At 37.2% G+C, this 12,315-nt stretch overlaps 1 protein-coding gene across 1 annotated transcript in view; it reads left to right on the plus strand.

The window, feature by feature from the left end:
- Positions 1-11,149, plus strand: part of AQR (aquarius intron-binding spliceosomal factor) — a 103,415-nt gene extending 92,266 nt beyond the window's left edge. Inside the window, exons 33-35 of the mRNA XM_007462507.1 lie at positions 4,538-4,712; positions 7,723-7,836; positions 10,547-11,149. Of these exons, the coding sequence (XP_007462569.1) occupies positions 4,538-4,712; positions 7,723-7,836; positions 10,547-10,861 (604 nt within the window). The 3' untranslated portion in view covers positions 10,862-11,149. The remainder of the gene's footprint in view (positions 1-4,537; positions 4,713-7,722; positions 7,837-10,546) is intronic.
- The last annotated feature ends 1,166 nt before the right edge of the window (positions 11,150-12,315 follow it).

Consider the following 12,315-nt stretch of genomic DNA (forward strand, 5'->3'; position numbering starts at 1 on the left):
TCCCTACAGTCTTTTAGCTTCAGTGTTAGGATAAATGAACCATTTGTTCTCTCAGGATTTTAAGAATTGAAAATGAACAGTAATATATTTTTATCATTTATTGTGATGTATTTATGTGCTGGAGATTTATGGGAATAATATCTCCTTGTTACAAAGCAGACATTTAGTTTTATATAAACCTTCATCTCATATGACTTACTAGCAAAACTATAAGGAGAGTTCATTTTATTATTTTATTTGATGGATATAAAAAGAAAATTCTGCAAGCTCTCATAATGTTGTCATTAAGTCAAGATCTATTTGGTGCTTAACCCAGAGTGATCAGGTTCCATTAGACCGATAACTTTTACATAAGAGTAAACAAAGATGTAATGTTTCAAGAAATTGTTTCAATACTATAGCATTCTAAAATACAGTGTGTTTTTACTTAAGTGTCAAACATGTTTTGGAGACGAACTTTTCTAAAAAGCGGTTTCATTTCCACATTGCCGTTTATAGCTGCTGCTGCATAGGGTATCATTATGATTTTCATAATTAAAATCTCTTACCCAAACTCACAGTATGAATACGTGAATACTGCTTCCTCCCCTTCCCACCTTTCTTCTTACTCTGTAGTGCTCTTTTTGTCTTTTTCACGTTCCCGTGACTTTATTTCTATGCTGTTTTTTACCTGACTTCTGGAAACTTAAAAAAAAGTAAAGAGAAAGATGATGATAATAAAATGCTTATAAATGAAGGCTTAAAAAAGAACCTGATCTCATTGTTGTCTTACATATCTAAATTTTCTTGATCCAGATAAATTAGTCTTCTTTGTATTTGCCTTTTGGAACTTCCCTTTTGGAAGGGAACTTCCCTTTTGGAAGTCTACCGCCTTCTTCGGGGGCTGCTGGTGATGGTGGTAGTGTTATTAAAGCATAGAGGGGAAAAAGTCAGTTGACCTATGATTTACGATTCAACTATCCAGATAGGTTAGGTATCTTAGCTAGAATTTTATCAAACTCGTCATAGAATTTTTTGGTTTGTAGATACAATCTTTCATATCTTCCTTTTTCTAGGAAGTAGTAAAATATTTTGTTTTTCAAGTTTCAAGAGACCAAGGAAACCTACTTTCCTCCATATTTCTCTTTTTAATAGTAGCTTTATTGGGATATAATTCACATACCATACAATTCACCTATTTTAAGTGTACAGTTCAATGATTTTTAGTATACTCATAGTTATGCAGCTATCTTCACGATTTTAGAACATTTTTATCACCCCATCACGATTTTAGAACATTTTTATCACCCTATACCTGTCAGCAGTTACTCCCCTCCCCTCTCCCCTAAGCCCTTGGCAACCACTTTTCTACTATATGTCTATAGATTTGCCTGTTCTGGACACTTCATATAAATGAAATCACTTAGCATAATGTGTTCAAGATTCATCCATGTCGTAGCATATGTCAGTACTTCATTACTTTTAATTGCGAAATAATTCATTTTTTGTGTGTGAATTTTTTACTTTTTATTTATCCATTCATCAGTTTGTGGACACTTGGGTTGTTTCTACTTTTTGGCTATTAGGACTAATGCTGTTATGAACATTCACGTACAAGTTTTGTGTGGAAGTATGTTTTCCTTTCTCTTGGGTGTAGACCTTGGAGTGGAATTGCTGGGTCATATAGTAACTCTGTGTTTAACCCTTTAAGAAACTAAGCCGTTTTCCCAAGTGCCTGCCTTTCTTCTTTTACCCACATCTTTTTTTCATCCAGGATAGACTGATCAGGTGATTGTTTAGGAGCCAGGCTATTCAGCGTCAGTTCCAGAGACCTGTTTTAGGACACTGTGGAGCTGTTTAGAAGCTAGAGTTGTGAGACATTTCTGGTTCCTTTTCCAACATTCATTGTTCTTGTCCTTACTGACTTGAATAGCCCAGCTACAAATAGAAATGCTTGTGACTTGTTCAGAGCAAAGCAGTGAAACTGTAACTTTCCTGTGTTGCCTCCTTGTAGGGGCTCTATCAGAGTGATGGCCTGTTGTTTAACAGTGCTGTTTCTGTCCAGCCATCTTCTGGGGACTGTGAAAGAAGGTGGTAGTTCTCATTGCCCTGGTTTCAAGATACAGCTCCAAGGAACCCTGGCTTTTCATGCTGCCACCCTTTACTTTTTTTTTTTTTTTTTTTTTTTTTTTTTTTTGCGGTACACGGGCCTCTCACCACTGTGGCCTCTTCTGTCGTGGAGCACAGGCTCCGGACACGCAGGCTCAGCGGCCATGGCTCACAGGCCCAGCCGCTCCGCGGCATGTGGGATCTTCCCAGACCGGGGCACGAACCCATGTCCCCTTGCATCAGCAGGTGGGCTCTCAACCACTGCGCCACCAGGGAAGCCCCCACCATTTACTTTTTTTGCCTGGTAGTTTGTTATGTTTATAGTGTTTGCTCATTCATTTAACAGATGTTCTCAGATCCTTCTATTATTTGGCAATGTGATGGGTTCTTGATATATAGTAGTAAATCTAACATTCGTTATCTCTGTCCCCATGGAGCTTAGAATCCAGTGGAGGAGACATTAAACATGTCCTTGGAAAATACCTACATTTGATTCTGCAGAAGATTTTAGTCTAACTCTCCTCATGTACAGTGGAAATCGAGCTTAGTAGAGCCACTTAACTGTCCTACAGTACTAAGGACTGGAGGGGAAAGTTCCTCAGAGGAACAGGTTCATTGTCACTGCTCTGCCTAGAGATAGAGCCTTCTGGATGAGAAAGGGAGAACTGAATATCATAATACAGGGATTACCATGAAAGCAACGGCTTAGGTCACCTCCTTCTACCATGCCCTCCCCACCTTTTTCCCTGACAACATTGTTTTAACAGTGTTTTTATTAAGTTTATAATACTTAGGTGAGAACTCATGCTAAGTATTTCCAGCATTGTACATCCAGTTACTAGTTTTGGAACCACCCACTTATAGCGTGACCCCTCAGGCTTCTAAGGGATGTGGAGGAAGTAAAAACAATTCGGCCTGCAGTGACCTAGAAGGTGACATTTCCTTCGTGAATCCAGGGTGTCACAAATGTAGAAATTCCTCAAAGCTACTGCAAATGGGTATGCTTTCTCCTCATACCTAAGTGAACTTCTCTTAGTTTGGGTTGCTGGGAGGCAGGGATACCCCCTCAACATAACTGCTATTATATATGATGTTGCACAGTCCCTCCTGATAAGGGAAACTAGATCCTTATCAAGGCCATAAAACACAATAGAAAATGAGCCTGAATTAGAGATATTCCCCATATATCTTGCATTATGCAGAGACAAAGAAAAGCCATTTGATAAATATTCCAATTCCCGATTCTCTGTCTGGTTATTATATGATCTTTGTAACATTTGATCTCTGTAACACTCTTTAACACTTTCTTTCAGGAGTTAGGGATGACTGTACCAGATTTTATTGTTATTTATGAAATTCTTCTCTTTTGTAGAATACTCGCAAATTTAAACAGCCGTCTAAGAGCATCTCAAGAAAACAAGCTATCCTCTGTATTTGAAACCAAAACTATATTTTCTTACTAAAACACATTCTAACTAATAGTGAAGTGAAATTAAACTTACATAGCCACTCTTTTATAATTTTTTTTCCTTTTACACATAGCCACTCTTTTGTAATTTTTTTTTCTTTTTTACATGGTCCTTGTTGGTTATCTGTTTTAAATATAGCAGTGTGTACATGTCAATCCCAAACTCCCAATCTATCCCTCCCCACCCCACTTCCCCGCTGGTAACCATAAGTTCATTCTCTAAGTCTGTTTCTGTTTTGTAAATAAGTTCATTTGATTCAAGTAAATTCAGATAAAGTTTTAAGAACATATTCTTTCTGAAAGATAAAAAAAACTGCCATCGTTCATCAGATAGCCAGCTACATGTATAGCTGGATCATGCATTTTGGCATTTTTATTACTGTTTATGTGAACACTGAGACCTAGTATAGTCCAGCCATTGGGTGTAGGTACTAGAGTAAATGCGTGAATAAGAGATGGTATTATTATATCATTCGTCATACTGTATTTCTGTTTGTATTTGTAACTATTATTATAAATAAGTATAAAACAGTATGATAAGAGTTATCTAGGAAGTAAAATTGGACCCATTAACCTTGACAGAGCGTGGGAATTTGGTAGGTGAAATGGAGCAAGGGCTGGTTTGAATTGACTCAGTGGTGGTGATACAGTAAATTGGTAACTGACAACTGAACTATATCGTAATACTAGTATAGCAACTTACACCTTTTTAATCAGTCATTGGTTATTTTGTGATTCTCCCTACCCTCTCCTCGCAAAAAAAACAGAAGTTGGTAATAAAGCATTAACTTCTTACTTGGTTAACTAGTTACATAGCATTGATTAACTTAATGTTTATTCTCTTAAGTTTTTAAGAAGCTTAACTCTTCATTGCCACAGCTTAACAGGAATATTTAGTGGAATATGTTTTAAAAATAAAAGGCTGCATAAATATGTTACTAATCTTGATATGTTTTAATTCGTTCTGTTTGTTTCTCAAAGGGATGTCCGTCGCTTAGTGGTGGCCATGTCTAGAGCCAGACTTGGACTTTATATCTTCGCCAGAGTATCCCTCTTCCAAAACTGTTTTGAACTAACTCCAGCTTTCAGCCAGCTCACAGCCCGCCCACTTCATTTGCATATAATTCCAACAGAACCTTTCCCAACCAGTAGAAAGGTAAGCCTACAGGTGACCACATTAGCAAAGAGCATCATCACATAAATTATCTGAACACTGGTTTAGAGTGCTCCTTACGCTAAGGAACTGAATTAAGATTTTCTATGTAAAAATAATAACACCAGCTAACATGTACTGAGTACTCACCACATATCAGGCAACTTCTCTGATCCAGTTTCCAACATATGGAAAATGGGGTTAATAAAACCTATTGAACAGGTTACTAATAGGAAATAAAATAATGTATGTCAAAGCTAATAGCCTGATACATGGTGAGTACTCAATAAATGTTACATTACATACATTATCTCATTTCATCTCAGTAACAGCCCTGTTCAATAGGTTTTTGTATTAAAACCTCACTTCCCATATGTTGGAAACTGTGGATCGGAGAAATTAAGTAGTTAAGCCACACATCTGAGTAGATGGAGAGTCCAAAATTTAAAAACCCAGGCAGCCTGACTCCAGAGTCCATGTTAATCATCATCATACTATACTGCCTCTCTTCAGCTTTGTAAGGAGAACTTAACTAATTACTTGATAACAGAGTAATAACTGGTTTAGCTCTTGGAGAACCCTCAAGAAGCTTGCATTCTGAGGGAAGGTGTCAGGGAACAGCATAAACACTTAACTCAGAGAAGTGCCACTCTCTCCTCATCCCTGCTACCCATCTCCTATCTCCCCTTCTTTCTTCCCTTTCCTACCCTCAGCTCCCAGAGGTAACATTATCTCTTCAGTTTCTGGCTTAGCCTTACTTTTGCACAAAGGAGCAGGTAACTGTTTATTTTCTTACATTGTTTTCTTTCTTACATGAAGGTCAGCATACTATAGACTTTTGGGCTTTGTGTTTTTCATTTAATGAAATGTCTTGGAGGTCCATTGAATTTTAAATAAAACTGTCTTAAATGTTCACAGTATATTTCTTTTCCCCACCTCTCTTTTTTTTATTTAAAAAAATTTTCTTTTTCTTTTTTTCATTTTTTGGCCGCACTTGTGTGGCTTGCAGGATCTTAGTTCCCTGAACAGGGATTGAACCCAGGCCCTCGGCAATGAGAGCATGGAGTCCTAACCACTGGACTGCCAGGGAATTCCCCCCACCCCTCTTTTAAAAAAAAAATAAAGTTAAATTCTGTGTGTTTGTTTTGTAATAATGTTAAGAACTTTTTTTTAATTGTTTTTTTTTTCCTTGAAATAAAAGAAATGCTGCTGTGAAGGAATAGAAGGGAAAGGATGGAACGATACAATGGGGTGGGGCCATGTGCAGCCTTGAGTGTCAGGCCTGGATCTCAGGAGAGGCTGCTCCCAGCAAAGCCGCCAGAAAATATGCAAATACAAACAAACAGAAAGACTTCCATGCTTTAAAGGCAATATTCCATAGTTGTAACAGCATGGCAGTCTTTGCACACAGAAGTTGTGACCGTTACAGAAAGTGACCACCGTCCAAAGAACACCTGCTTATGTGCAATACCGCCGTCCTGCTTAATTCTGAGAAATGATATTTAATGTACTAAATATTTCTAACTTTATGTGCTTTAAATAATTCATCGCTTTAAGGTGAAATCCTTTTTCTTGGTATGTTTTTTTACCTCTATGATTTTCTGAATTGTACAGTAAGATAGGATGAGACTTTATAAAATTTTTACAATTGAATTTAAATAGGAAAGTTCTTAATCTTTATTCTCAGATGGTTTAGAAGAAGTGCAAATTTTCTGTTTTCTTCATTTGCTTTACCACTTTACCTACACCGATAGAGTGGTGTTTCTCGGGTTGTTGTCAGAAGCTACTGCATCAGAATTACCTCGTTCTCCCTCAGACCTACTGAATCGAAATCACTGGGGTCTACAGCTCAGGCCTCTGTTATTTAACACTTTCCCCACATGGTTCTGATGGGTACTACAAAGTTTACACCTTAAACTACTATTTGCCAACATTTTTGACCATACGCTTTATTAGTAAAGAAAAAAAAATCTTGCCGGAATTCACTGGCGATCCAGTGATTAGGACTTCACGCTTCCACAGCCGGGGGCACAGGTTTGATCCCTGGTTGGGGAACTAAGATCCCACAGGCAGCATGGCATGGCCGAAAAAAGAAAACTGGCAGACATTAACCCTCATGACTAACAGTCTATATATTAAGTAATAATAAATGATAGCTTCTTATTTTTTAGAAAAACATAAATGGGAAGAATAATTTTAATATTTTCTTTGTGAATAGCCTTGAGACTTGCCTTTGGAGCATATGTGGTATTGGAGACCACTACTTTAGACCATGTTGATGTTTTTTTTCTATTCACATGATTGCTTATTTCTTATGAATTCTTCTACATTAGTTAGTAGACCAAAACATGTTTTACTTACCAACTTGAAATTATATTAAAAGCTAGTGACTCTTAGCTCTCTCCTCATCTCTACCTTTTCTAAATTTAAATTGAATCACTTCTCTTCATGAAATCCTTATTCGACTCTAACACATCTTAATGTCCTCTTACTGTTCTTATTTCCTCCAAACCCTAATAGTCAAATAGTGTTCATACATAAGATGGAGACATGGGCTTCTGTTGAAGTGTTAGCTTTCAGTGTCTTTCACTCTATACTTAACTTTCTTTTTCTTTTTTTTTTTAAATTTATTTTATTGATGTATAGTTGATTTACAATGCTGCGTTCATTTCTGATGTACAGGAAGTGATTGAGTTATACAAATATACACTCTTTTTCATACTCTTTTCCATTATGGTTTATCACAGGATATTGAATATAGCTCCCTGTGCTATACAGTAGGACCTTGTTGTTTATCCATTCTATACATAATAGTTTGCATCTGCTAATCCCAAACTCCCAATCCATACCTCCCTTACCCCACCCCCACTCCACCACCCACCCCCCCCGCAACCACAAGTCTGTTCTCTATGTCTCTGAGTCTGTTTCTGTCTTGTAGATAAGTTCATTTGTGTCATATTTTAGATTCCACATATAAGTGATTATACTTAACTTTCTTTTTGCCATCTTCTAGAATGGAGAGAGACCATCTCATGAAGTACAGATAATAAAGAATATGCCCCAGATGGCAAACTTTGTATACAACATGTATATGCATTTGATACAGACCACACATCATTATCATCAGGTAAGTTTTCTCAAAATTGACTCTTATTTTTCTTGCTGTAGAATCTTCTCTGTTGCCAAATAAATCTTTAACGTACTTGATTCCTTGTGGGAAACCAGCTAAACCAAAGTAGATTACTATTCATGAAACATCCATATTTTAAAAAACATCTTTTGTAGATATAATTTGGCATACAATAAGTTCCACATATCTAAAGTATACAATTTGATATGTTCTGATGTTTGTATATATCCATGAAACCATCACCATAATCGAGATGATGAACATATCCATTATACCCAAAAGTTTTCCACATACACCTTGAATAATCCCTCTCGTCCCCCACCAGTTCCTTTTCCACCTTCTCCAGGAAACCAAGGATCTACTTTATGTCACAATAGATTAGTCCCCATTTTTTAGACATTTATGTAAATAGACTCATACAGCATGTACTCTTTTTTCCTACTTTTATTCAGCATTATTTTGATATTCATTTATGTTTCAGAATGTATCAGTAGTCCTTTTCCTTTTATTGCTGAATAAGTAATCCATTATACAGATTACCAAGTTTACCCATTCATCCACTGATGGACATTTGGGTTGTTTCCAATTTTGGCTACTACAAATAAAGCTACTATGAACATTCTCCTACAAGTCTTTGTTCTTTCTCTCGGGTAAATTTCTAGGAGTGGAATGGTTGGATAGTATGGTAAGTATGTATTCAACTTCTTTTAAGAAACTGCCCACCTGTCTTACAAAGTGGTTGTACCATTTTATATTCCCACCAGCAATGTATGAGAGCTCACACACACTTACTACGTTTGGTCTTTTTATTTTAGCATTCCAGTAGGTGTGTAATGGTCTCGTTGTGGTTTTAATTGGCATTTCTCTAATAACAATTGATGTTGAACATCTTTTCATGTGGTTATTTACCATCTGCATATCTTTGAGGATGTGTCTATTTAGGCCTCTCACTTTTTTGGGTTGTATTATTGGGTTTTGAGAGTTTTCAAATTTATTCTGACTACAAGTTCCTCCTCAGATGTTTGTTTTACGAATATTTTCTTCTAGTCTGTGACTTGTTTTTTTATTTTTAAGTGTCTTTCAAAAAACAACAGTTTTAAATTTTGACAAAGTCCCAGTGTATCAAGTTGTTCTTTTGTGATTCATGCTTTTTATGTTCTAAAAGAACTTAGCCTGACCCAAAATTACAGGGGTTTTTTCCTAATGTTTTCTTCTAGAAGTTTTATAGTTTAATTTGCTATTTAGAGGTATGGTACGTTGTGGGTTAATTTTTTTTTATATGGTGCAAGGTAAGGTTGCATTTTACTCATTTGCGTGTGGATATCCAGTTGTTTCAGCACCATTTCCTGAAAAGGCTATTTTTTCCCACTGTTGACTTGCCTTGCCATTTTTTTTTTTAGATTAAAAAAGCAGTTTTTCAAATTGAGATATAATTGACATATAATTTTATATTAGTTTCAGGTATATAAAATAATGATTCGCTATTTCTATATATTGCAAAACAATCACCACAATAAATCTGATTAACATCCTTCACCACACAGAGTTACACTTTTTTTTTTTTTCTTACGTTGAGAACTTTTAGGATCTCACCTTGTTGTCTTAGTAGAAAAATCAATTGGCCATGTATGTGAGAGTCTCCTTCTGGGCTTTCTATTCTGTTCTGTTGATCTTTGCATCTTTCCTTTTTGCCTTTACTACACTACCTTTATTAGAGTTTCTTTATCGTAAATCTTGAAATTAGATAATGTGAGTCCTTCAGTTTTTTTATGTTTCAAAATGGTTTTGGCTGTTCTAGTTCTTTTGCTTTTCTGTATAAATTTTAGAATCAGCTTGTCTATTTCAACCCCCAGAAAAAGCATGTTGAGGTTTTGATTAGGATTTTGGAGTATTACCGCTTAGGGTCAATTTGGGGAAATTAACATCTTAACAATATTGAGTCTTCTTTCCTTGAATATGATATCTCTCTCCACTTCTTTAGGTCTTCTTTGAATTCTCTCCTCAGTGTTTGGCAGTTTTCAGCATACAGGCTTTATACATATGTTGTTAGTTTTATTGCTAAGTATTTCACATTTTGTGCTGCCATTGTGAATACTGCTTTAAAATTTTTTCAGTTTCCAACAAGAGAAAGAGTTCCTGAAGAGAGAAGCCCAGCTTTAGCTCCAGACTGCCATGGGGTAAAAGGGAAGCCAGGCATATAGAGCTGCTCCAATGTTCTGGTTAAGTGGGACAGGAGCCTTGTGCCCTGCTGCTCTCTCCCTGCCATGGCCTTGTCTCAAGGCTTGGTTCCTTCTCAGCCCTCACAGGGCTCCTTGATTGAAGTCGGTCCTTTCTTGAGTTGGTGTGGCAGTCAGTCCTAATCAGCCACTGTTTTTCTAGAGTGTTACAATAAATTCCTTTGCTAAAAAATTTAATAGCTTTTGATATTGTTTTTCTCCCTGAGGATGTAATATATGATCTCATCATTGTTATTTGATATCTAGGCAGGCATATTCCATGGAGTCAGTAAAATTTAGGCCATTATCATCAGAGTTGTTACATCTGTAATATAAAATGGCCAGCAGTGTTCTGGAGAATTCTAGAGTGACAGTATCAATTAGGAAGATAATGTTAATGTGAGAACTTAACTTTGTAAGCCAGTGTCTTTTTATTTGGGTTCATTGATATCTTCTCTCTCTCTCTCTCTCTCTCTTTCTTTTTTCTTTAGACTTTATTACAGCTGCCACCTGCTATGCTAGAAGAAGGTGAAGAAGTTCAAAGTCAGGAAACAGAATTGGAAACAGAAGAAGAGGCCACGCCTGCTCAAGCTGACACTGTACCTAGTCTAACAGATGCCAGCTCCAGGCAAGAAACCTCAGCCTCTCAGACTGAGACCATCCCCAGTCACACAGGAGACAGTTCCAGTTCAGAGGCCATCCCTACTGAATCCGAGATCACTGCTACTGTGGCAGAACCTGTAGCTGTACCAGCGGAGAATAACACCCCTCAAGATGCCACATCCGCCCCCAGAGGAACCAAGTAGCCAAACTGTAGCCCTTCTTAGGGAGGACATTTCATTTATAAAGTCTAGGTAAAGTCACCTTTTGTATTTTACATATGCTTCTGCCATTTTAATGGCACTAATTAATATTCAGTCCTTATTTTTGTTAGCTGATCTCAGTGTTTGTCTTCTTGTATATATGAAAAAAGAATGTGTGTGAACAACTCCAATTTTATTTGTTCAGTCGGAAGAGTAAATAACCATTCCTTTGATATTTTGATTATTAAATAACTATATCTCTAATCATACCTACATTAAAAGAATTTTCTACAGAGTAATAGTTCACATTTTTAGTGAACTTCTCTAAAGAAAAGGACAAAATATACTGGAATTAACTACAAATGACTTCAAGCAAGTGTCCAAATTGGGGAGGAAATCATTTCTTCTATCATAACGTAAGATGCTCAAGTCACGTTTCTTTCTATCCCTCCTTTCTTTGCTGTCTTCCTTGTTGGAAAGGCATCAACACCATAGGATATAAGTTGCTCCGATCCATTAAAGAAGACATGCATTTCCTTCCCCCAAATCTCAGAATGTGTAAAATTCTGAATGTCTAGAATGTCTCTTTATTTTGGGGGCCACTCCAGGCCTAATGAATCAGAATCTCAGGGTTAGAGCCTAGGAACCTGCATTTTATTTTTGCAGGTGCTACACAATTAATGTTTGAGTTGCTGGCCCAATGATATCAGATAAGGCTGGTGAGGCTGGGCCAAGATTTGTCATTCATCTAAGCAAGAAGGATCTGGCAGATCCATTTGGGCAGGAACAAAGGTCCAGGGTCCGGGCAGTGAAAATCACTGAACTTAATTAATTCCTGTATTCAGGATGGATTTCTTCCAATGCAGAGCTTCTGAGTTTTCTGCCCTGTTTAGTTCTCTTGATAGATAACCAGCCATAAGGAGACCTTAAGGTAAAATGTGCTCCAGATTTGGGAAGGCATCTGTACTAGGACCTTGCTGCTCAGGTGTGGTTTGCAAATCAGCAGCATCAGTGTTGCACTGAAATTTGTTAGAAATGCAAAAGTTTGGGCTGTACCCCAGATCTGTTAAATCTCAGTCTGCATTACAGCAAAGTCCCCAGGTGATTCAAATGCACTTTGTAGTTTTAGAAGCGCTGTACTGAGATTACTGTGCCGTCCTCATATCAGTGAGAGGTTGAATGGTGATCCTATGATGGTGGAGTTTACAGTGAGTGTGACTGTTTTCTGACAATGGACCTCTGCTTACAAGGTCCCTGGGCATGGTGATCAGAGAAGAGATGAATATATGTATGTGGGGAGGGTGAACTTGCCCACTAGTTCTCTTCCCTATTCCCACATCTGCTAGAGTGGCTAAGGGGAGCATTTCCCCAAATCTAGTGCATCTACCTTTAGGCTTGACTGTGTCCAACGAACTTTTGAAGAATTAAGCAAGAATTGCACACTGCCAGTGACCAGA

Source organism: Lipotes vexillifer, unplaced genomic scaffold, assembly GCF_000442215.2.
Source record: "Lipotes vexillifer unplaced genomic scaffold, Lipotes_vexillifer_v1.1 scaffold164, whole genome shotgun sequence".
NCBI classification, from domain to species: domain Eukaryota; kingdom Metazoa; phylum Chordata; class Mammalia; order Artiodactyla; family Lipotidae; genus Lipotes; species Lipotes vexillifer.